The sequence below is a fragment of the Eriocheir sinensis genome, chromosome 3 (genome assembly GCF_024679095.1).
Source record: "Eriocheir sinensis breed Jianghai 21 chromosome 3, ASM2467909v1, whole genome shotgun sequence".
In the NCBI taxonomy this organism is placed as follows: domain Eukaryota; kingdom Metazoa; phylum Arthropoda; class Malacostraca; order Decapoda; family Varunidae; genus Eriocheir; species Eriocheir sinensis.
Window position 1 is genome coordinate 22,925,541 of NC_066511.1, and position 26,924 is coordinate 22,952,464.

Here is a 26,924-nt window from a genome sequence, read left to right on the forward strand (position 1 = left end):
TCACATGTAGAGCTATTTGAGCTTATAACGTGTGAAGCTTAATACGACAAAATGAATCAAGTGCCGGACGGTAATTCTGAAGAGTCGAGTCACTCCCTTCCGCCTCGCCGCACGTTTTTAGATGGAGCTTATAAAATGGGTTTCGTGGATAAGAAAGAAGTTTGTGAAGAGCATCGACGCACCTTTTTTTATACTTCTACCTTTCTCTCTCGCATAACGCATTACTGAGAGAGGTAAAAATTAAATAGAGATATTGTCCAAACTGTAAAAAAAAAAAAAAAAAAATAAATAAGGCATGGAAGACATAAAAACTACAGCAAGGATTCATTGTTTAACAACTTAAAAAAAAAAAAATCAGGTTCAAGGTGGGATAAAATCGACTGTAGTATGTAGGCCATCAACAACAACAACAACAACAGAAGAAAATCGGAAATGAGAATGAACAAAAACAAATTTAAGTACGACAGTTTTTAGAATTAACGTCACTTCCGCCTTGATTTACTACTATTACTACTACTACTACTACTACTACTACTACTACTGCTACTACTACTACTACCACTACTACCATTACTTCCACTACTGCAACTATGGCACAAACATACGAAATAAAGAAAGAAAAAAAGAAGGAGAGAAAGAAAGAAGAAAAGAGAGATAATGAAAGAGAGAGATCATGGGAAACAAGAGGACGAGCTAACACATGAGGGAGAGCGCCTTGGTTATCATCAGGAAGTCAAAACAAATCATAAAAACGCGTCCACGCCGTCCCTGTGAACTGTCTGAATCAGCTGACATGAAAACGAGGCAAAGGGACAAAGAGGAAGAGAGAGAGAGAGAGAGAGAGAGAGAGAGAGAGAGAGAGAGAGAGAGAGAGAGAGAGAGAACTAATAATGCACGCGACGACGGTTTATGAATATGATGAAACAAACAAACAAATAGAAGGCAAAAATCGTGCTCCTTGTATACCTTCGCTTTGATCTGTCAGTCTGCGTGGAATCCTAGAAAGAGGGAACGAGGCGGGAAAAACAGAGTCCATAGAGGGGTAAGGTAATAAGGGGAACAAACAGCTGCCAAGGCATAAAAACACGAGAGGAAAGCGAGCAAAGGGCAAAAATTTAATTATGAAGAAGAGCATACCGAGAAAAAAAAACACAAAACAAAAATACAGAGGCAAAAATGGGAATTAGAATAGTGAAAGACATTATGAAAAGGCACTGAGCAGAGAGAAATAGAAAGAGGAAAGGAATTAAGTAACTAAGCAAGAAAGTAAGAAAGGAAGGAAGGAAGATGGAAAGAGGAAGTGGAAGATAACGGAACGAGGAGAGAAAATGAGGAGAGTATAGAAGGTTAAACGAAAGAGGGAAGGAAGATAAAGGCAGAAAGAAAGAGGAAAAACAAGAGATGCGAGTAAAAGTGAGAGAGAGAGAGAGATAATTGATAGTAAAACGCGAGAGGGGAAAGAGTACATTGCGCCAGGGAGTCGGGGTGTGTGTGTGTGTGTGTGTGTGTGTGTGTTTACAAGGCGCCTTAGCGTGTGTATAAGGAAGGCTAACGTGTGTGTCTAAGGGCGAGCAGTGTGTTAGGGGGACGAAGGACGGCAGGAGGAGAGGCCGCTGGCTGGTTTGTGTCATGAAGAGAGAGAGAGAGAGAGAGAGAGAGAGAGAGAGAGAGAGAGAGAGAGAGAGAACCCACCTCCCTCCCCAATATACACACACACACACACACACACGCCAGTCAGACAGAGGGTGTGAAGTGAACTATTATTACTATTAAAGAGAGAGCTGGTTGTACGGTGCCAGACACAATAGTCAATATTCTTAAACGTATCAGGCTCACACTACGGCCATTCTCTATGACTACAGGGAAGATTACGCGGGTTTTTATGGGTAACTCTCCCGTTGGTTAAATTACAAAACAGCCCATGAAAAGCCCAGCAACTTCTACGAGAGTCTTTTTAAACAGGAGAACTGAGGCGCCGATACGTTGAAAAATACAGACTAAAGGCCGAAAGAACACAAAGAACACAGAAATACAAGAACAGGATGATGACGATGAGGAGGAGGAGGAAGAGGAGGAGAGGAGGAGGAAGGCAAGGTCGAGTGTGACAGCTAAGGTGGTGGTGATGATGGAGGTGGAGATGAAGGTGATGAATGGCAAGGTGGTGGTGGTGGTGGTGATGGAGGTGGTATGGATGGTGATATGTGTCACTCTTAACCTTGAAGAAGTAGGGAAGGGAAGGACACGAAGGAGAGGGAAAGAAGGAAGGAAGAAAGGAAGGAAGGAAAGAAAAGGAAGGAAACTAGGAAAAGAAGAGAAAATATTAAAAAAAGAAGGAAAGAAGGAAAGAAAGAACGATGGTAGGAAGTAAGAAAGGAAAGAAGGGATGTATTAACGAAGGAAGGAAGGAAAGGAGGAAGGAAAAAATATAAGAAGATAGGAAGGAAGAGAAGGGGAGGTCTGGAAAGGAAAGAAAACGTCAGATTAAAAGGTAAACATAAGAAAAGGTAGAAGAGTACTGAATGAAAAAAGGCATAAAAAGGATGGATAAAACAAGGTAGAAAGTGTGAAAGACTAAAACGCGAAGATAAGAGTTAAACGGATGAAAACCACGAAAACAAAATAGACACGAAAAAAGGAAGAAAGAGAAAAAAAGAAAAACAGTACGAAGAAACGAAGGAAGGAAGGATGGAAGGAAACAAGAATAGGATAGTGAAGGAGGGGAATAAGAAGGTAGGGAAAAAAAAGAATAAAACAAAGCAACGAAGGAAAGAAAGAAAGAAAGAAGGAAGGTAGGAATGGAGAACGTAAGAATAAGATAGTGAAGGATGGGAGGAAACAAGCAAGCAAGGAAGAAAATAATAGAAATCGTCTACTGGGAAAAGGAGGAACTTAGAAGGGAAGACACGTGCGCTCTCAGACACTTGAGGGACCAAAAACTATGAGGAGGAAAAAGGAGAAAGAAAACAAAAGATGCATTATGTTGATGGGAGCAGAGAGGGAAGGGAAGGGAAGGGAGGTAGAGGGGAAAAAGGAGGGGAACTAACGAGGGGACACCTGGAGACACAAGAACACGTGAAAGGGGAAACAGGGAGAGGGGAAATAGGCGTATAAATAAGAGGAAGGAAGAGGGGAGGGAAAAGGAATAAAAAAAGGGATAAAGAAGAAAATTGACGACCTCTGACACGTGGAGGGGAGCATAAAAGGAAAGACAGGAAGAAGAGAAAAAGAATGTAGGAATTAGGATGGAAGGAAGGTGGATAAAAAAGGGAAAAAGAAGAAAACTGACGACCTCTGACACGTGGAAGGGAGCATAAAAGGAAAAACAGGAAGAAGAGAAAAATAATGTAGGTATTAGGAAGGAAGGAAGGGGAATAAAGAGAAGGGGGAAAGGGAGAGGAGTTGAAAAGATGAAACACCAAAAAAAGAAATCATGAAGCAGAAGGGAAAAAGAATGTAGATAGGGGGAGAAAGGAAGGAAGAGAGGGGAAAGAAAGGGGAATAACGAGAAGGGGAAAATGAAAGTGAACAGCCAAAAAGAGACAGGACCCTCGACACTGAGACGGGAGAATAAAAGGAAAAAGAGGAAGTAGAGGAGAGAAAAACAATGTAGAGAGGGGGAGAAGGGAAGGAAACAAGGAAGAGGGAAGAAAGGGGAATAAAGAAAGGGGGAAGAAAAGGGAGGGGAATTGACAAGGGGAAAGGGAGAGGAATCGACGAGAGAGAGAGAGAGAGTAAAAGAAAGCAGGAAGTAGAAGAGAGAGAAAAAAACCCAATGTAGATAGGGAGAGTAAGTAAGGAAGGGAGGGAAGGGGGAAGAAAGGGGAATAAAGAGAGTGGGAAAGGGGGAGGGGAATTGACAAGGGGAGCCACGACCTGGGCCAAACGGTGTTGACCCAAATTTCGTTGGTGCCAAAAGCGACACACACCTGATGCTTCCCCTCCCCTCCCCTCCCCTCCCCTACCCCCTACTGCCGTCATTGCCTCGTGGACGTATTTATGTGCACCGCCAGACGTACACATGAAGGGGGAGAAGGCAGAGGGTCACTAGGGGGAGAAAAAGGGATGTGGAGAAGGATGGGCAGGGCGAGAGTGCACGGAGGGGAAAGGAAGGATCGGAGGAGGAAAGGAAAAAAATGAAAGAAGGAAGGAAGGAAGAAGGGAAGGAAAGGAGGATGAAAGGAAGAAGAGGAGGAGGAGGATTGGAGAAGGATATGAGAACGAAGGAGAGAAAATGAGGAGTGAAAGGAAGGTTAAACGAAGGAGGGGAGGAAGGGAATGAGGAAGAAAAGGAGGCGAGGGAAAGGTAAGAAACAGCTATAGGGGGAAAGGAAAATAGAAGGGAAGAGAAAAATGGAGGAAGAAGGGAAAGAGAGAGATAGAGGAAGAGACGAAGAAGGAAATACGAGAAATGGATTGAGAGTAAGGAGAATAGAAGGAAAAGGATAAAGTAGAGAGAGAGAGTAATATGATAAAGAAGACGAAAGAACATCAAAGAAAGAAAAAGAAATGAAAGAGAGAAGAAAGAAAGAAAGAAAGAAAGAAGGGGAATAAATGAAACAGACAGACAGACAGACACAGACACCGACACCGGTAATATAATTTGAGATGAAAGAAATGAGGAAGAAGGAAAGAAAAAAAATAGAAAGTGAATAAAATCGACGAAAAGGAAAATTCAATAAAAAAATAACAATAAAAAATGAATGAATGAAACAAAACAAAGGAATAACAGAGGAGAAGAAGAAAGAAAGGAAGGAAAGAGGAGGAGGAGGAGGAGGAAACGGAGGGGATGAGGAGGAGGGAGGAAAGGAGGGAAAACAGGTTATCCTGGCCAAGTGGGTTACGGAGGTGGAGGGGTAAGGTGGTATGTGGAATGAAGGAAGGGGGGGAGGGAGGAAGGAGGGTGGTGGAAGGAGGACAGGTGGATCAGGAGAGGGAGGGTTGGGAGGGAGGGAGGGAGAGGAAGGAAAAGAGGTGGAAGAGAGAGAGAGAGAGAGAGAGAGAGAGAGAGAGAGAGAGAGAGAGAGAGAGAGAGAGAGAGAGAGAGAGAGAGAGAGAGAGAGAGAGACAAGGGGGGGAGAGTAAGAGAAACACGTTGACAGGTAAAACTCATTCGGATATAAAAGAGAGAGAGAGAGAGAGAGAGAGAGAGAGAGAGAGAGAGAGAGAGATGCCAGGCTAAGTAAATATTGTCATTAAACACTGTCCTTGTTCCACATGACGGGAGTCGACCTGTTTCTCTCTCTCTCTCTCTCTCTCTCTCTCTCTCTTTTACGATTGTGTGTGGGGGGAGGGGGGGCGGTATTTTAAGGTTGATGACTAACCTGGCAACATTTTTTTACTCTTTTCTCTTTATATCGTTTTAACTTTTCCTTACATCGTTTTTCTTGTCTTTGTTTATTTTGGTCGACAATCGGTATTCGCCCATAACAGAAAACCAAAACGATGATGATGATGATGATGATAAATATAGAAATAAATAATAATAATAATAATAATAGAGATGCTAATAACTAGTAAAAACGATAAAAATCCTTGCGAATAGAACCAATACATTCACTAACTTTATTAATTTCTCCTAACGTTTATCTTTGTTGCTACCCGTTTTCTTTCTGTTACATTCTCCGCCATTCTCATAACCATTCGCTCTTCCCTCTCCCGAAAAAGCAGCTTGTTTTTCCCTTCCCACTCCGGTGCTCTTCAAAGGAATCTCGGATGTACTGTGTGATAAAATTTCTGATGGGGGGACGGTACTCTTTGTGAGGAGGGAAGAAGAGGAGGAGGAGGCGGAGGAAGAAGAGGAGGAGGAGGAGGAAGAAGAGGAGGAGGAGGAGGAGGAGGAGGAGGAAGAAGAGGAGAAGGAGGAGGAGGAGGAGGAGGAGGACAACACAAAAACTCGACAGCATAGGGGGCCAAGAGGAGTTAATTTGAACCCCACAAGGCGCCGACATTATATCCATCCAGGTATGCCACGTTATCGTACTCACCACACTGGCTTTTCCTATTTCTAACGCATAACGATCATAAAAAACCCTCTATAATTAACATCTTTAGCAATAACTAGAAATGTGTATCGTTAGTTTTATGGGTGCGACGGTTTTTGGTCTGAAATAAGCGAAAATAAGAAGCTGAGTACGACAATCTGGCTACGTTGTATCCATCTCCATCTCTTCTGCGCTTCTATGAATTCATCCAACATTTTCTTATAAGACTCAAACGTAGCCTATTTGCTCTCATCGCTTGACTGATAAATCTGTACCAATATTCCACTACTTTATTTTGATACTGATATATTCTATACTTTTATATTACTGTTATTTTTGTTTTAGTTTTTTGGTGCATGAGAGGTCAATCACATAAGCTTATTGTTACGATTTATATCCTGCTTTTGCATATAGGAATCCCCACGGAGACCATCCTTGTCCACCTGATGCTTTCCCTCCACTCCCCTCCCCTCCCCCTTCCCTACCCCCTTACTGCCGTCATTGCCTCGTGGACGTATTTATGTACACCGCCAGACGTACACATGAAGGGGGGGACGGCAGAGGGTCACTAGGGGGAGAAAAAGGGATGTGGAGAAGGATGGGCAGGGCGAGAGTGCACGGAGGGGAAAGAAAGGATCGGAGGAGGAAAGGATATATATGAAAGAAGGAAGGATGGAAGAAGGGAAGGAAGGGAGGATGAAAAGAAGAAGAGGAGGAGGAGGAGGATTGCAGAAGGATTTGAGAACGAAGGAGAGAAAATGAGGAGTGAAAGGAAGGTATAAACTTGTCAGGTTACTTTTCTATAATATGTGACTTTTATGACGAGGAGGAACAGCAGGACGTGGAAATGAAAGAGGAAATCGTCGGGAACAGAAAGAGAGATAACGACGATAAGTAAAGGAAGGCGATAAAAATGACAAGAAAGCTGCCATTTGAAGACCGACTTGCTTCATGGTCTTTTTTTCCCGAGAGTTGTGTTGTACGAAGGGCTGAGGAGAATGAAGGACGAGTGAAAAAAAAAAAAAATTGAGAAGATACATGAAGTGAAATAAAGGTGACAGGATGGGGATTTGACGAATAAGATATCGAAGCAAAATTAATTTTCTGTTATGTTATAATGAAGGAAGATGAATTCAGAGACCGATTATATTTTTTTCTCCTTTCTCAGAGTCGATGAGGGATAACATAGATATGCATGAATCGAACACACACACACACACACACACACACACACACACACACACACACGGAACCCAACAGTGCAGTGGTTTGAGCGCTCGGAACACAACCGAGAGCTCCGAAGTTCGATTCTCAGGAGGGATGGAGACGGATGGGCAATCTCCTTTAATTTGAGCCTCCTGTCCACCCAGCAGTGAATGTGTCCCGCCTCCCGGGTGTGTGGGTGTGATGTGAGGGTCCAGCCGTATCCAGAGATCCGTCAGCTGAACCCCAAGCTTATTCAGGAAGGGAACTGACTGGCGATCGCGAGTTCAGAGTGTGCTCAGATCATGGAGAATGACACACACACACACACACACACACAGACATATAAAAGATACCCCAATAAAGCTCTTAGAGACAGAAAATGTGGCTGGCTCGTTTTCTTACTCACGCCCTTCAGGCCACACCTCAGGAAGCAAGGCTCACGGCGCCGCGCCCACCAACGTACCTGGGGAAGAGAATCACGTTAGAGTTGGGTTGTTTACCATAATAATAATAATAATAATAATAATAATAATAATAATAATAATAATAATAATAATCTACTACTACAACAACTACTACTACTTTATACTACTACTACAACTACTACATATAAAAATAAATCTACAATCAGTCAAACAAACAACGAATGCTTGCCCTTTCCACTTCTTACCTATGCTATCTACCTACGAACCTTGAGCAAAAACTAGCCTCTTGTAACTCCAATGCTGTTACTCTCTCTCTTTCTCTCTCTCTCTCTCTCTCTCTCTCTCTCCCCGATCCCCCAACCTAACAAACAAGGTCTATGCAACGAACACCATAAACCGAGGGAGCATTCATATAACCTGCCTCCTCTTATGAAGGCTCTCTGTAACGAAGCCCTTCCGTCCGCCACCAAGGGGATGAACTGCCTATGAAGGAGTTCTGGGCTTATGCGGGATGAGGGTAATGGTGGAAGTTGGGCAATAAAGCGAAGGACTACAAAATGAATGTTCACTTAAGTCGACGATGAGGTTACCGGAGGAACGAAGGCAACGAGGCGAAGGACTACAAAATGAATGTTCACTTAAGTCGACGATGAGGTTACCGGAGGAACGAAGGCAACGAGGCGAAGGACTACAAAATGAATGTTCACTTAAGTCGACGATAAGATTAACGGAGGAACGAAGGCAACGAAGCGAAGGACTACAAAATGAATGTTCACTTAAGTCGACGATAAGATTAACGAAGGAACGAAGGCAATGAAGCGAAGGACTAAAAAATGAATGTTCACTTAAGTCGACGATAAGATTAACGGAGGAATGAAGGCAACGAGGTGAAGGACTACAAAATTAATATTCGGTTAAATGGCAATATGAATGTGTACTACGTTTGCGACCGAGAGAAAAGAATGTATTTAAAACGTGAAATTTGATAGGATGAAGTACTTACAGTGGGTTCCATAATTACAAGGCGTGGTATGATGCGCAGGGTTTTACTTGTTTACTTAATTCAGAAGAAATAGTGGAAAATAAACAAAACACAAACAGGTGGTTACTGATGTTTCTCCCTTAGTAAAAATATGAAAAAAAATATAACTGAATAGGTAATGTAATTTTGTTGATGCATAATTTTGGATGATTTGAATGGTAAGGAAAGGAGGAGGAGGCGAAGGAGGAGGAGGAGGAGGAGAAGAGGAAGAGGAAAAAGAAAAAAGGGAAACAAGAAGAGTGAAGAAAAGAGGAAGAAAAGAAAGAAGAAGAAAACGTAGGCATGGAGGAGGAAAATACAGAGGAGGGGAAAAGTAGGAAGTGTAAGTGAACAGAAGGAAAAAGAGGAAAATATACGGAGGAGACAGAGGAAGAGAAGGAAGAGGAAGAGGAGAGAAGGAAGAGGAGGTAGAAGGTTAAGAAAAAAAGAAGAAGGGGAAGAAGAGGAAAATATGCAGAGTAGATAGAGGAGGAGAAGGAAGAGGAAGAGAAGGAAGAGAAGAAGGGAGAAGGTAAAGAAGAAGAGAGGGAAGTACAGATAATACACGGAGATGGAAGAAGAAGACGTCGAAGAAGAGGAAACTATACTAATGAGGGAGAGTAAAAGAAGAAAGAGGAAGAGGAGGTAGAAGATAAAGAGGAAGGGGAATAAGAGAAAAATATACGGAGGAATTAGAGGAAGAGATGGAAGAGGAAGATGATGAAGAGAGGAGGAGGAGGGAGAAGGTAAAGAAGAAGGGAGAAGAGGAGGGTAAACAGAAAGAGCTCCTACGTCCCCTCCACAGCCAGCACCAGAGAGAGAGAGAGAGAGAGAGAGAGAGAGAGAGAGAGAGAGAGAGAGAGAGAGAGAGCGGCTGTCTAACCCTAGGCGCCTCAGAGGGAAGGGCGTCGGGATGGCTGAAAATTGAGTTAAAAAGAGTAAAAGCGTCGACCTGTTAAGGCGTGAGGGTGTGTGGGCGCGCTCAAAAACAGGGAGAAGAGACCGTCTTGTTGTTGTTGTAGTTATTGTTTATTATTATTATTATTATTATTATTATTATTATTATTATTATTAGGAGGAGGAGGAGGAGTAGGAGGATTTGGAGCAAGAGTAGGAATAGAAGGAGTAGGAGGAGTAGGAGTAAAAGAAAGAGGAGGAGGAGGAGGAGGATATACAAGAAAAAACAGCGTGTTTAAAAGAGGAAACGGAAGGAAAGAGTAATATTTTGTTGTTGTTTATTAAGAGGTCAACGCCTGGGGACAACACCTCTCGAATAAGTCGTAAACAAACTCATCATTACATAATATTATCTGTTATACAAACATGTCCGTTGTAAACAAGACGAGCTGCACAGGGTTCGCCATAAACATCAAAGTTGCTAGTATTACGAAAACAAGTTACAAAATATACTTTAATTAATTATAGATGGGCTTGTCGAGAGAGAGAGAGAGAGAGAGAGAGAGAGAGAGAGAGAGAGAGAGAGAGAGAGAGAGAGAGAGAGATCCATCCATACAGACAGACACCCTTCTTGCTCCCTGACCCTCTCGTGTAGAGGCCGTGATGAATATTTATGTTTTTCTGCCGCAGTTTCCCCTCGAGCGTGGTGTTCTCTCTGTTTCATAGTGGTGATGGTGGTGGTCTGTGATGCTCCCTTTACTTAGGTCTTCACTATGGACAGCTTATTCATGTTCCAAGCCCAGATTCTACTCCCTGAGGCCAAATAGGAAAAACTGTTGTAAAGCTCTAAACGACAAACTGGCATTTAAGTGTAGCAAGAGTCCCGCCTCTCGTCGCGCTCCCTGTTGTCCGTGTTGCGTCTCAATTGTTTATCTCTTGTTACTCGTTTATCTTCTACTGACTGTCCTCGTCCTGCTATACACTCCTTCTACACATTGTTTACTACACACACCAACATTTATGTGTCACTTAAACTAAACAACATTCATACACACGCATATACACTCAACCACGTCTTTTATGTGCTTTGTCTGCCTGCCTTTCTCTGTCCGTGAACCAATTATCGCTTAGAACACTCACTGCCGCCAACAAGAGCAACGACACCAGGAATAGTGAGGGTATAGAGTCAACAGAAGCAGCGCCACCAACGACAACTCACAAACTACCGTCAACAGCAGATACACTAACTAACTAACGAGGAGCATACACTAGGAGACGCGTCGCTTCACTCATCACACTGTCCCCCCCCCAAGGAAACTTCCGTGCCTCTTCCTTTCCCATTTCAAGCCCCTTCAAGGATCGATCAACTTGCCTCATCCATGATTTACGTGGGCGTCCCCTTGGTCTCCTCCACTCAGGGTTGCCAGATATAGAAACACTATTATTAGCAACGGAAAGAATGATTGCAGTGGTAGCCATTTCATAGGAAGCAGCAACAGTATAGTGGTAGAGCTGCATGGAAGAAAGGCGGCAACAACAGCAGGATCAGTAGTAGCAGAAACAAAACCTTCAAATATAAACCGCAGAAATAACAAGAGACGATCGCAGTGGCAACAATACATCAACAGCAATCATAACAGCAACGACGTCAGCAGAAACAGCCCAGGGAGGGACGAGAGCGCAACGGTGGAATCGAGCGACACAATCCTGCAATATTCGTGTCGGCTGGTGCTGTGGGAGTCATTACCAATTCATTCCCTCGGCTCAAAACTGGCTGGGCCGCAATAGGAAAGGAAATTAACTCTCGTCAACATCAAGAAGCGTTTCCGTATTACTTGCAACACGTAGAGACGGTGTGTCCTTCTGAAAAGCACACTGACAGAGGACGCAAACACTCACGGAAATGCTGTTTGCTGAAGAAGGTCCTCACCCAATGCACTGTCGCCTTTAGCTGCCCCCGTCACCGACAATTAACTTCAGCCTCTCTGGGGGACACGCAGGTAATGGCTGGCTGGCTGCCCTTAAAAGTTGGGGTCCTCGCGAGGCATTGATGCCGATACCAGTTGCAGCGCCTCATATCCCGTTTTCTATCACCAGGTGTTGGAAGCTTTTGGGTGAACCGAGTTCCTCCATTCTCTCATATTTCCTGTTTTCACATTTGAGGGCCAACTGTCTCTCATCTATTTTCTACTTCATTCCCTTTATCCTTAATTCTCTGTTCCTTAGGGGTGTCAGGGTTACAGGCATTGTGTCTTATAATGAGTATTTGTACTTTTCCGGGTTCAAAGTGTTATTAAAATTAACCCTTTGTTCTCTCCTCACCCCCGCGTTCCTCTGTTGTTTGCGTTGAATAGTATTTTTTACACCTTCTCTATTACTATTTTTCACTGCCAACGGGAAAGCAACAGTCTCGCTTAATAAGTTTATCTTTTTTACTAGCTGAAAGTGGACTATATGGTTTGGACAAATCCAAGGACAGAAAGGAATGATATCACTGTATTAGTAAGTAAAAGTCTGCATCTTTCGTTTCCTTTAGTTTTGTGGGAGAATAACATCAGCTACTACTACTGAAAAAGCGGAATAATAACCAGAAGACTTTTATTTTTAATCCATCAGTAAAATAAGCCAGTATTAAAACGTCTAGAAGAGGCGTCGACGAGGGAAAAGTTGGAAAGTTTTGTTTAGTCGGCGCAACATCTGTGGTCATATGCCGGAGAGAGACAGGAGGGGAAGGAATTATAGGAGAAGGGAACAGAACCCCCGATTAATACCTGGTACCCATTCACTGCTGGGTGGACAGGGGCGTAGGGTATCGGAACGTCGACGAGGTAGGCAGGCACGTTCAAAGGACTTCTTCCGTGACAGGTGACTCCCTCGACCTGCCCGGACGCCACACTTGTTTGAACCTTGTTACTTCACTAAAGGTGCAGAGTCGCGGGGCGCGCAAAGCCGCACCCACGGCCTTGTCCGGCAACAGAACTCGGTGAATCGAACATAACGAGGCTGCGGCCACTAACGACGTGACGCCATTGTGCTGACCATTGTTATTGTTACTGTTATCTTTATTATTATTATTATTATTATTATTATTATTATTATTATTATTATTATTGTTGTTGTTGTTGTTGTTGTTGTTGTTGTTGATGAATCTGCTGCTCTGCGTTTTATTTTACGAGTGGGTTTGGCTTATATTTATGACTTCATATTATCTGCTACGTTGTCAGAGATACATACAGATAGATAAATATATTGATAGATAGATATGTATTATTCCACACACACACACACACACACACACACACACACACACACAAACTCTCTCTCTCTCTCTCTCTCTCTCTCTCTCTCTCTCTCTCTCTCTCTCTCTTTTGCCCTGGGCGCTTACTGACGGAGTGGGTTGGCCTTCCTCCTTTCCTCCCTCCCTCCCTCCACCCTCTCTTCCTCTCTCCTCTTCCTCCTTCCCTTCCCCCTCTCTTCCTCTCCCTCCCTCCATCTCTCGCACCCTGCCTGCTACGGACGTCCGGTAGAGGCGACCCACGGACACGTACAAAGAATATCCGGTTATGCTTTTTCCGATCTTTCGTTTTGTTAAATGTAGAGGCGGCGCGCCCACCTCCCTCACTAATGGACGGGAGGGAGGGAGAGAGAGGGATAGAGCCAGGAATGGAGGCTGGAATGAAAGGTCAGATAAAGAGAGAACGAGAGTAAAGGGGTAGGAGAGCGAAACAGATGAAGTGGAGATAGGGAATAAACGTGTGGAAAAGGAGATAGTCCGAAGAGTCAGGTGGAAAATAAGGGAAAGTGAGAGAGAGGGGAAAAAAGGGGAAAGTGAAAAAGATTGGAGGGTTGGTAAAGGTAGTGAGGGAGGGAGGGCCAGGGGGAAGAAAAGGGAGTTTGATGGAGAGAAAGAGAAAAATAGCTAGAAGGGGAGAGAGGAGGGAGGGAGAGATGGAGGGAAGGGAGGGAAATTAAAGGTGAGGAGAGGGAGACGTGTCAGAGAGAGAGAGAGAGAGAGAGAGAGAGAGAGAGAGAGAGAGAGAGAGAGAGAGAGAGAGAGAGAGAGAGAGAGTGTGTGTGTGTGTGTGTGTGTTTCTCAGGCCTGTTAGAGTACAATTATAAGTTTCGGAACATTTCGCTGAAGTTCGGTTCTTACACGTCTTTCCTTTCCACTGTCAGAAGTTCTTTAATTACCGTGTGTACCGCTGCGCCTTCTGCCCTCCTATGCTGTTACGTCATTTCCCTCCCCGCCTATAAGAATCACTAGTCACGTATTGGCCATTTACTACTGCAACTTCTTCTCTTCACCTCTCTAGTCTTCTCTTGCAACTTCTCCTCATCTCTCTAGTTGAGCATACAATAAATAGCTGTAGACGAGGTAAAAGGATGGTAACAGCAATACTCGACAAAGGTGTGACCCATTACCAACTTTATATATAGTGGTGAATTCATGAACAAAAAGCATCACTTGCATGTTCTAAATCTGTTTCACTTCACCCACACCACTGAATTTAGAGTCTTCATCATCACGCCAGAAAGTTATGTATAGGGCACAGCATTTATTGGGCTTTCTCATGCGCACTTCTAAAATAAACAACAACGAAATCAAGTTCTGTCTATCTCCTGAAGACTTCCGAGTGCGTTCAAACAACCCTGACTGACAGACTCCTGAAAGTGACAAGGGACAGTGGTATATATTCGAACACTATTGTAGCATTTCTGTAAACACGGCACGCTCTTCTATCTGCGTTTACTCTCCAGCTTCAAAGCACTCGAAACCAACAACCCTGCTATCAGCTATATAATTAAATGTTACGATTCCATTACAGAGACCAGCAAATGACGCCGCGGCCTGGCAACGAGCGGGCCCCCAAAGAGATCAAACCCCTCACTGTGTGGATGGACGCAGTGAAAATGTGTGTTTAATATATAGATAGAATGTGGTGTGGGGGTTAGACTGAGGTTTAGAGATAGAGAGTTTTGAGTATGTGTATATGTGTGTGTGTGTGTGTGTGTGTGTGTGTGTGTGTGTGTGTGTGTGTGCCCAATGAACGACCCTCAATCATCTGTAATACACTCCTACACCCAAGATTTCGCCTAAGCGCTCATCCCGACGTAGGTAAGCACTCCACGCCCCCCTCCACCCTCCAAAAGATTCTTCCCTCCTCCTCTGACGTAATATACGAGTGAATGAACCGCCACGCATCACGAGATTTCCCACGGCTGCAAAAAATGGCGCGTTCGATAAACTGGCAAAAAAAAGGAAGATAAAAAACATCGCGCCCCAATAAATAAATCTTAAAAGCATCAAATCGCTCTTTACCTTAAAAAATAATATCTCCCTCTACCTTATGGCAAATGTTAAACAATACTATAATGGAAATACCACAAAAAGGAATAGTAGGAAGAATCATATAGGTAGAATAACTTTAGTGTAAAATAATAATAAAAAAGTGTTGTACTAAAGATACCTTAAGACAAAAAAATGCCCAGTAATCGTTTTTCCAGCAGCAATGGTAGTGAGAGCCGCAGTAGTAGTAGTAGTAGTTAGCTTAAAAGTAATATGTTTAGTAAGGTTTGTAATATTAAATAAAGATGGTTGTCGGCCACAGTCATTGGCGGGGTGGGGCCAATGAATTGCTTTGTGAAAGGATATGAGAGAATATACCGCTCACAACGCAACTCTAATAGATGGAGCCCCGTTTAAGTAGTAGTAGTAGTAGTAGTAGACCCTCTCTTCTGGACACTCATTGTTTTCTTTTGCGGGAGAAGCGATTAGCGGGATTTATTTATTTATTTATTTTTTTGCTTCTTGTTTTTGCCCTTGAGCTGCTTCCGTTTTGTGTACAACAGTAATGGTAGTCTAGCATCAGTAACAGACGATGTGACGATGTTGTTACTGTCGTACGAGGATAAGGGTGAAGGGAGAGAGGCAGGAAATTGCGGAGAACACGTGTAATCGTTGTCAGTACTCGGCTACTCGCGGTCAGTCTGTCTCGCCTCGCCGCCGCCCGCCACACCGAGACTCGCAGCCCATCAGTCTGTCTGGGGCTCGTCTCGCGGAGTACGATCTAGTTCACTGCACAGCCTCCTCCGCCTCCTTCGCTCTCTCCTAAGTCCTCTCAACCTGTTGCAGTGACGCTGTGACATCAAACGGTATGATTTCTGTTATGTATAAAATGTCCGTTTGGGTTTCTATATCAAGTGCAAAATACAATGACAGTCTCAATAACTACATAACATTACAAATATCTTCCTTTCTTTTTTTTCAAGTTGGCAACGACTCCCAGCACTCTTGAAACTATGGAAGCTTTCTCTTATTCTTTTCACTTTATCAAACACCTACGATGTTTGAATATTCTAAGATAAGTAGACTCATAATACTAAAACTAGTCGTTCGGTAGTTTTCTTTTCAGCTTTAAATCATTCGCAAAAGTTTCATGTCCTACTACATCATTAAGAGTAGGAAGTTCCAGCGTTGCCAGATTATCGTATTCACCACATTGTATTTATCATTTTTAAGCCTCAAACTCTCGTACCTACACAAATAACGAAAGAATATTAAAGTTAGCGTTAAAACTGTTATTTATTGATGTTTGTTCGTTTATTTTTACTATAGATATCAGTCAGAAATTATGAAACTGCAATACGGTGTGTACGATAATTTGGCAACACTGGTAGGAACATGTATGCCTGGGGTCTACACATCCTGCGAGGCTTCAGTTGAGGAATTATAATAATCTTGAGTCCTTCGAAACCTTTCCTTTTTTTCTGCCTGTCTTAAGCGCGGCCTTGTCTTTCTTTCCTTCTTTATCATTCTCTCTCTCTCTCTCTCTCTCTCTCTCTCCAATGTCGCTGCGGCTTTCTAAAGAGACAATACCACGGTGGTCGGCTCCAATATGTACTGGCTCAGGTAAATAACTTTTTTCACAATGCTACCTGCCGATGCACCTCCATCAGGCTCCACGCGTGACTGGCCAGGCGTCGCCGCACCGCCGAGTCAACACCGCCGCGGCCGCTTCATCTCGCCTTGCTCGCCGGCCCGCAGCGCTGTGGCCACCGCGCCCCCATGGCCTTCACGACGGCTAGGCTGCACGTGCTGCCTCGACTGTGTGTGTGTGTGTGTGTGTGTGTGTGTGTGTGTGTAAGTAGATGAAAGGTTGGTGAGGAAGCAAGTAGTGTGTGCTCTAGACCCAAACGTTCCTTACGGCTCCGGCCAGGCACACACACACACACACACACACACACACACACACACACACACACACACACAGAGGAGAAAAAATACACGTTGCATCTAAGCGTCAAACAACAAGCTAGGGTGGAAGGGAGTATGGATGGACTTTTGAGGTTGTCGACGATTAGGTGTCCTTTTTCTGGCGTCTTAACCTCCTTGGTCCCAATACGTCTCGGGAAATCAGAAATAATATCTACTGCTATACTCCACCGCCTCCTCCTGCTGCTATTACTATTACTAAGTACTGCTACTTCTACTTCTGCTGCTACTACTACTACTACTACTACTACTAATAATAATAATAATAATACTAATGATGAATGAAGGCAATACATCACCACTTCTCGCTCTACGCTACGACTCTCTTGTTTCACCCTCACCCCCTCTTCCGGCGGTAACACTAATAACAGGCTGATCAGATTTGACTTGATGGATAACCTCCCTTTCCCTCCCTTCCGCCTCTTGTCCCCCGCCCGCCTCACGCTTCTTCCGGTGCCCGTGACGCGTAATTGATATCTTAGGGAGGATTAACGAGGTAAATGATCAGTGGGCGGCAGGTGGTAGGGTGTGGTGTAACGGTGGGAATAAGGCACATGTTATTAAATTCTTCGAGACTTTAGTGCATCTATTTCAAATGGCTCTCGGAGAAGTTGTGTGTGGTTTTCATGGGTGGTTTCTTGACCCTAGCGATAGTTTGGAAAGGCTTGTGCGCCGTGAACGGGAAAACACTCATGGCAACCCGACATAATATTATCTCCTCTGTAGCTCTCAAAAAGATAGTAACAAGAGTCCGAAAAGTCTGATAACACGAGTCTAATGATTCAGATCGATCCCAGCTGACATAGCATCCATAGAAGCGCCAGTGAACCTTACCAGCCAGAGTGAACCTTGAAGAGAAACACTCCTATCTATTGCCTTATGGGGCTATTACACTGGGCAAATTTTCCGTGGATCTTCAGTCAAACCACGATTTCCGCTGGCGTGGTTCTCATTTGTTTCTTGTTATTGCTGCTGCTGATGATGGTGAGTAATACCGTCGTCCTTCGGATAAATCTACGGTAGCTTTGGAAGATCGTGGACACGTCAGAAAACCACGGAAATACGAGAACCACGCCAGCGGAAATCGTGGTTTGACTGAAGATCCACGGAACATTTGCCCAGCGTAATTGCCCCTTTAGTTTTCCTAGAAAGTATACAAGAACTCATTGCCCCTTGTCAAATACTCAATGTTCCTCAACCGATCTGCCGTAGAATATCAATATTAGCTTGAAGAAGGCACAAAAGACAGATGATTAATAAGGATAAAGTATTTGAAGTAGAAGAGTTGTAATAAATGACTGGCGAGAATTTCTCTCAAACAATAAAACGAAAATGAAAAAAAAAAAGCAGTGCAAAACCTCGAAACAATAATACCGACTAGATTAATAAGAATTTCCAACCAACAATAATAAAAAAAAATATACTCTTAATACAAAACCTAGAGACGATCCTATTACCTCCCACTCCCGCGATGCCTCAAAACAACAGCCGCTCCAACTTTACGGCAAATAGCTCGAAAAACAATGATTCACCAGACTCACCTCACACAGCCACGCCCGGACCCGCCTCCTCCTCGGCCCCCACCGCCGCCACGCGCACGCCAGCACAACAAACAGGCTTGAATTCTAATGAGGGCATGGCGTGAATGTGACTGACTTGCTTGTAGTTGTTGTAGTAGTAGTAGTAGTAGTAGTAGTAGTTCATCCACCTCTCACAACGGTGCATAAGTGACGCCACGTTGTTATTTCCACGGTGTGTGTGTGTGTGTGTGTGTGTGTGTGTACTTATTATCTCCCTCCGGACGCACGAACACAACAGGCCTCACTACACACACACAAACAAAGGACACACACACAGCACTGATATCTTCTCTTTGTTCCTTTTATTGCTCTTTAACACCCTCGTCACGTAGGTCATCACAATCACCATATCTTTTTCTTGACCATCAGTGCGTTAATTAACAACGTGAGGACTTGTAATTATTCTTCAGCGATACTTCAAGGAGTGTTTTTGCTGTCTTTCGAACACGTGTTTATAATTTGTGAACGATTAGGGCAAGAACTCACGATGTTGTTGTTGTAGCTCACTTGATTTTCTTCTTTTAATTCATCAGTTTGGAGTTTTTTTTATTATTATTTCTATCAAGAGTTTCAGGAGTCGTTATCGTGTATCTTCTTTCATGTCTCAACCTTCATGAATTTTGTACGGAATGTTGGTTGCTTAAATTATGACTACGCCTGTGGCCTTGAGATTTACATTTGAAGACACACGTTGGCGGCTTTTTTCTTCCATCCTTGAGTTCTTGTATCCGGCAGGAGTTAACGACGGTGTACCTCCACCAAGGTCCGAAGCACCACCACTACTACCACTTCTGCTGCACCATTCCCACCACTAACATCACTCGCTTACTTGTCAAGATAAAAAAAAATACTGCACTGTCCTGAAATTGCGGTTAGACTGGTTGTCGTATTCCCAAACAGAGATCGAAGACATGACTGTGTTTAGCTCATATTTCCACCGCCACTATAACATGGCCACGTTGCTATCACTACGCAATAGGTCAATATCTTCTCATTAACGACGTATTGAAATCTGCATATATATGGGAATAGTTACAAAGGCCATTCACATCAGACACCTCGTTAAGCGAAATGTTATGCCTTATGACGTGATGTGACGGGCAGAGTGCAACTGATAGTCACGACGTCATCACCACTGCATCGATCACTGTCACCATCACTACCAGCAGAACCACGATCTCCTCTCCTTCGGCCACCACACACACACACACACCACACGCCGGCACACTGAATGAGTTTTGACAACCACCGAATCACGGGTGGCCAGCGGGAGAGGGCGTGGCCATGCGAAGCGACCAACCTCACTGACTTGCGTACTCTTTCCATAATACATCGAGAATAACTCCCTTCCGATCCCTACGTTGTTTTCGAGTCTTTGGGCCTACAGAAGGAGGTTTGGGGCGAGGGTAAAGTCATGAAGAAGTGGTAGTGGTAGAGAGAGGAAGGAGAATGGGAGAGGGAGAAGAACTGCATCTTGAGAGAGAACGTGGACCTCTTCTTTTTGGCGGCGGCGGCGGGGGTGGTGGAGGTGAATGAATGGAGAGAAGGCAACATTTCCCACATCGTGAACGGTGCGGGATGCTCAACCTGCTGCATCCCTCCCTCCCTCCCTTCCTCCCTCCCTTCCTTCCCTCCACGATCCTTCCTTTCTTCCTTCATTATGGTCTTTCTTCAGTCCCCTCCTTCTCCTTCCTTGGTCCAATAGTCCTTAGCATATCTTCTTGGTTCATTCTTGACTCTCCATTATCGTTTCCCCTCTCCGTTCAATGTATCCTCTTCCCTTCTCTTTACATCTCTTTCACATCCTTCCATTCACCTTTCCTCCATTCCTTGCGGTGTAATCAACCCTCAAGTCAATCCCTAGTTCCCTATCACTCCCTTTTTACTTCTTCTTTCCGTTCTTTCATCCCTAAAAACCTTTCCCCGTTATTTAATCTTCCTCCCAACTCTTTCATCATCACTAATTCTTCGCCCTTCCCTTGATCCCCTCTTATCTAATCCTTCTTGCGCTAACCCCGCGATATCGACATCTAACCTATCACCACCTCCGAAACACTTACAGGAAGTATGTATAAGCTCTTCCGAATGCTGAGTGATGATGCAGAGGGTTATAGGCGATTTAATCCTTCAGGTGAGTGGGTAAGGCAACTCAGGTGAGCCGAGATTGTTCCGGTGTACGAATCCTCCCGCTTCCTCGAGCCGCACCGGATGGATGACGGCGGGATGGCGGAGCTCATAATGTCTTGTGTGCACGCCCTCCATCAGAAGCTGCCTTTTATGTCCTCCTTCCTTCCTTCCTTTCTTCCTTCCTGACTGCCTGCCTCCTCCTCCTCCTCATGGTGGTGGTGGTGGTTATAGCTGCAGCAGATGCAAAATTTATACTGGAAGCTGTTGTAGTAGTAATCGTCCTTGTGGTGGTAGTAGTAGTAGTAGTAGTAGTAGTAGTAGTAGTAGTAGTAGTAGTAGTAGTAGATGTTGTTGTTGTTGTTGTTGTTAGTATTCTTTCATAAATTTGTTTTCTCATTTCTTCTTCCTTCTTTCTTTTTCGTTGTTATCACAGTCTTTTTTTGTCAATTTTTTCTTTCGTTCATTTTTTTTCTCTTCCTTCCTTCTGCCTCTTCTGATGCCTTCATTTGTATTCTTTCTACGATCGTTCTTCTTCTTCTTCTTCTTCTTCTTCTTCTTCTTCTTCTTCTTCTTCTTCTTCTTCGTCCTCCTCTTCCATATCTTTTTCTTCTCCTACTTCGAACAAAAACTTTTAAAAACTTTCTTCATTTGCATAATAAAAAAAAGAGATACTCCGAAACGCTTTATCCACCAGCATAAAGCTTCTCTCATCTTCCTCCTCCGCCTCCTCCTCCTCCTCCTCCTCCTCCTCCGTTACCGTACTTTACTCCATCTCTCCTCTCTCTCTCTCTCTCTCTCTCTCTCTCTCTCTCTCTCTCTCTCTCTCTCTCTCTCTCTCTCTCTCTCTCTCTCTCTCTCTCTCTCTCTCTCTCTCTCTCTCTCTCTCTCTCTCTCTCTCTCACACACACACACACACACACACACACACACACAGTTCTTTACCTCTACTCTCTCTCTCTCTCTCTCTCTCTCTCTCTCTCTCTCTCTCTCTCTCTCTCTCTCTCTCTCGCTCACACACACACACACACACACACACACACACACACACACACACGGCTGATGATGTGATGGTTCTAATCAGCTTCCAATCCCCCCGATACCAGCATCTCCCCTCCCGCAGATGTCCAAACCCTCTTGATTAGTCTCGACTCCCTCTCTTTGTCTCCGCGCACCGTCTACTCTGGGCTGCCACTAATTTATTCATTGCTAGTCCTGCCTTTGCCTATTCCCAACGAAGATCTTAGGTTGGTGTTCTCTGACGCTTCTCATATCAACCATTTCCAGGAGATTAATCGGGTTCCCATGAGCGTTTTTGTTCACGTTCATAACACAAATCTACGTCAAACTACCACCAGGTTCTAAAAACTGACCATGGATATGCCCGCAAAACCAATAAAGAGAGAGACACGGGGGGGGGGGGGAGAGAGAGAGAGAGAGAGAGAGAGAGAGAGAGAGAGAGAGAGAGAGAGAGAGAGAGAGAGAGAGAGAGAGAAGGGTGTGAGAGGCACGGTGCGCGAGGTCAGTTGGAGACATAGGGCCAGTTTCACAGTTCCCCATGATCGGTTAGTAAGCTCCCAAACCAATAACAGAGCCTTCGAAATTTCCTTGTATAGTGTCTGGGGTTCATATTTAAGTTCACAAATTTGATGAAGCTATACCGGAAAAGTCTTGTGTATTTAGTGTGGCATCGAAGACCTCACCATTTTGGATTGTATGGGATTCTATAGTTTGGTTCGGGCTGTTACGAAGACACTGTGTTGGGCTGTGAAACCGGCTCATAGCACCAGTGTCTAGCGGGCTGTCTACGTCAGAGCCGCCACTTAAGGTTTGCCGTACTATAAGAAAACATTGTCAAATCTGTGTGTTTGGCCGCCGAATTGTTTAAGAATGTGGCCCTTAACATCTTCCACTGTATCAACCATCCCCTCCACATCCCTGCAGGTCACGGCACGTATGAATCACTCTTATCTATTTACTTAACTCTCTTTTAATACATCATTTCCATGCTTCACGTCATTTGCAGGCCTGACCAAATACTGCGAACGACTTGATAAAACTTAACTTGCTCGTGAAGGATTTGGCGAAGACGCAGATCAAGGAAATAGAAAGTGGGAAGGGAGATAAAAAACAAGAGGATAGAAAGGAGATGAAGGGAGAAAAGAAAAAAGGGAAGAAAGGTGGGAAGGAGATATAAAAAGGGAGGGAAGGAGGAGATAAAGAAGGGGAGAAAAGGAGATAAAAATTGAGGGAGAAAGAAAAAGATCAGTAGGGAGGAAAAGGACGAGAGAGAGAGAGAGAGAGAGAGAGAGAGAGAGAGAGAGAGAGAGAGAGAGAGAGAGAGAGAGAGAGAGAGAGAGAGAGAGATCGAGAGTTTGCTTTGCCTTTGCTATCACCGAGGCAGTTTTTCTTCCTTCGCTTCCCTTCATTCCCCGTTCCTCCTTCCATCCCTCCTGCCCTCGAGGACGTTTAAAGGGAGAGGGAGGAGAGAATGAAGATACTGCTAAAGTTTTGAAAGTTGATTTTGGACAATTCTCAAAGTTTTCCATTTGAGAGCGTGGAAAAGTGGCGGCATTTATTTTTCGACGGTGTTTGTGAATTCCTTTGTGAGCTTCCTTTTCACCGACTTCAAGAACTTCATTTAACAGAAGATCTACATATAAATAGATCTGAAGATATTTCTTTTGCTTTTAACAACCTTTTATTTGTTTCCTATGTATTGCTCTCCTTAAAAAAAAGCAGTATATTCTGTGTACGAAAGATTTCTGACCTTTATATTCATCTGCTCTTAAACGCGTTTCATGAGTGTTTTCCCTTTCCATAAATATCTGTATGACATGAAGGACGAAATATCAATAAGAGGATAGAGTAAAATTCGGGGAGGGTGGCGGCCAATTAAAGTTCTCGAGATGGCCTGAAGCTCCCCTCTCGAAGGACTGGCGAACCTTGCTATGAGGAGAATTCTATGAAGTCCCCTTGCAGAAGAGGCGTCACAGAAAACGGGGAACCGGAGTGCTATACATAAAGGACAAAGAAGACGTTATTTTGAGGGTACCCTACTCTGACTTGGCCAGGCTGGGGAGCAATAACTTTTAGCTCTTTCAGTGATTATCGAAAAAAATTGCATCGGTGCATTGCTGTGTTTAACTATGCCATTCGAACAATGCTCCTCAACTGTCCGCTTTTAGTTACAACAACAACAACTACAACTACATCTACAACTACAACTACTACTACTACTACTACTACTACTAATAATAATAATAATAATAATAATAATAATAATAATAATAATGATAATAATTTGATTTTGTATTCATATTCCAATTCTTTTACCTTTCTTCATTTTCGTATTATTATTATTTTACTTATTAATATTTTTTTCAGCAACGTAAGCTCCATTATTTTTTCAGGGGCTTAATGAGGGATGGCGGCCGCGGGGCAAGACAGACGTACCCCGAGTAGCTTTGGACTCAGAGAAAACACGAAGAAAATACAAAACACTGCCATTTTCTTCTTATCACCATTCCTCCTCTTCTTCCTCCCTAACCTCAACAAATCACATTACCTCCAACACCCCCCCCAGCTCATTTTTCTTTTCTCTTCCTCCAGTATAGTTTCCCTTCTATCTTTATTTTCCTTTTTATTTCATGGTTCGTCTTTAGATCATTCCCCTTTGTGTCCTATCCTTTCACATTTTACAACTGTGGCATGAGCACTCCATTCTGCTTCACATTTTCTTTCCTGTCCTACGTTCCTTGTTCGTCTCCTCCCTTTCTCTTGCCTTTCAAACACCTGCCATTCGCTCTTGTCGTCATCACTTTTCATTTCCGTTGTTCCCTCCTTCCCTGCCTCCCGCCTTCTTTCGTCCCCGCCTCGCTCCGTCCCTTCCTTCCTCCCCTCAACAAAGCGTGCAGCTCAAGGCCACGCCACGACCAGGTGACAGATGCAGGAAAGGAACCGCGAGCGAAATGAGAAAACGAGAGACACGGCGTAATATTCAGACTCAAACACAGACCAAGGACAAGAAAGGGAGAGGAAGGACATGACTGAGACAAAGACTTAAGACCATAAACATTGCCAATACTGATATAAAGGATAAGCATCGGAGTGTGAGGGTAAGACTTGAACGAATAACATTGATCATAATAAGTGTGTCAAGACCGAGACCTTAACATAGATACAGAGAAACTAAAAAAAAAAGAGAATTACACGCCATGACAAACAAATTCATCTTTACGCATGAATAAAAAAAAAAAACGAAGAGATGAAAAAAAAAGGAAAGGAAAGGGAGGATGTGAGGTAAGGAAGGGGACGGTACCTTGAAGATGCATAGGCGATTAAGATATATTTAGGGAATACGACGAAAACGATTATGGGATACGAATAATTATGATTGCAAGGATATGGTAAATTATTGGGACACACATAATAGAACAGAAACAGGAACATGATTATTATTATTATTATTATTATTATTATTATTATTATTATTAGTATTAGTAGTAGTAGCAGCAGCAGTAGTAGTAGTAATAGTAGTAATAGTAGTAGTAGTATATATATAGGTAATGATAATAATAATGATAACAACAACAATAATAACAGAAAACAATACAATGCGAAATATACCTTTGAAAGAAAATAGGTACACCTTTCATAAATCTCTCTCTCTCTCTCTCTCTCTCTCTCTCTCTCTCTCCAAAAATGTCTCTATCTTCTAGCTTTCAAAGACGCACTCCATACACGCATGACAACCCGGGAAGGAACAGGACAAGCAGACATTCAGCTCATAATACCATCTCGCAGACTGAAGACAATATATTTTCTCTTAGAGCCACAGTAATCCCTTTTATCTCTCCTTTTAACCTCGCTTCTAGTTTTCGAAGAGACGCCATACTCGCCTAGCAACCCGTGGAGGAAAGGACAGACGTTCAACTCATAATACCATCTCGCAGACTGAAGACATTATATTTTCTCTTACATCCACAGTAATCCCTTTAATCTCTCCTTTTAACCTCGCTTCTAGTTTTCGAAGAGACGCCATACTCGCCTGACAACCCGTAGAGGAAAGGACAGACGTTCAACTCATAATATCACTTTGTAGGCTGAGGGGCTGTTTTCTCTTAGGAGGTTATATACATCTAGTCGGCTTTAAATTGGCTTGACGGCTGCAACCTCTTCTCTGGGACGGCGTAGAGGAGGCATTAGAAGGCTCGTCAATGTAGGGCGTGTTCCTCGTCTCCTCCCGGCCCTAGTTCAAAGCATTCCTGAGCGGGTTTCTTCCCCCCACAAACACCTGCCCTCTTATTTCCACTTAATTAGCCTATTCCGCCTTTCAAGGGCCGCGGTTGTCATCTGGGAACATATGAGGTGGCGTGACGCTGCCGCCGCTGCCGTACTATATAAACACACAACACAAATTCACGTTTTCTCAAGATATTAATAAAGTTTTTTTTCCCCCTTCTTGCTCCTTCACCCGCCCGTCTGTCTGTCGCCTCAGCTCTCCCCCTCCCCCCCCCACCACACCATCGCCACCCGTGCACCCTCCCCCTCCTTCTAATTTACGATGTTCAACTGATTTAGCAAAGATTATATCACCAAGGCTCTCGTAGTGAAATGTCTGCAAGGCTGGGACTCGTAACAAGGGATTCGTTATATAGATGTAGATTAATGCAAATAAGACTGAAAGCTTCGATGTGGGTTTGGATAAATTCATGGACGGGGATAACATTGGAAATAGTGGGTTGACAGAAGCTCTCTCGTGAGGAGACTCGTAACAAGGGGTTCGTTATATAGATGTAGATTAATGCAAGTAAGACTGAAAGCTTCGATGTACGAGTAGGTTTGGATAAATTCATTGACGGGGATAACAGGTCTCTCGTGTGGGGACTCGTAACAAGGGGTTCGTTATATAGATGTAGATTAATGCAAATAAGACTGAAAGCTTCGATGTAGGTTTGGATAAATTCATGGACAGGGATAACACTGGAAATATATAACATGTTCACAGGAGCTCTCGCGTGTGGGCTGACCGAGTGCACGCAATTAACTCTCGTCTTTATGTTCCCGTTCTTCGCACTCAACCCCTTGACTCACACCCGTCCCTCCCGCACACAAGGGTTCATCACGCCGGGCTGTTTACCTTATCGTTTACTTCATTACCTGGCGGCGTGTTTACCTGACGCTGCCTGATGGAAGGTTACGAACGAGCCAACGGGATGATGCAGCGGGAGAACACGAGGGTGGAAACAGCGAGAGTAAATGTGGGCGAGTTGTCCTTCATGGTACTGCGGAGGATTCATGGTGTGTGTGTGTGTGTGTGTGTGTGTGTGTGTGTGTGTGTGTGTGTGTGTGTCAGCGTTACCAAATTATCGTACTGAACATTATATATATATCATTTTTAAGCCTCAAACTTTC

At 43.7% G+C, this 26,924-nt stretch overlaps 1 protein-coding gene across 8 annotated transcripts in view; it reads right to left on the minus strand.

Moving 5' to 3' along the window:
• LOC127006798 (kazrin-like) overlaps positions 1-26,924 on the minus strand; it is a 140,583-nt gene that overhangs the window by 70,940 nt on the left and 42,719 nt on the right. The window contains exon 3 of one of the 8 annotated variants that reach the window (XM_050877223.1): positions 7,590-7,650. The exons of 6 other annotated variants lie outside the window; for them this stretch is intronic. In XM_050877223.1, coding sequence (XP_050733180.1) covers positions 7,590-7,650 — 61 coding nt within the window. Of the gene's footprint in view, positions 1-7,589; positions 7,651-18,344; positions 19,580-26,924 lie in introns of those variants that run through there. One more of the 8 variants, XM_050877240.1, reaches the window with a different exon arrangement.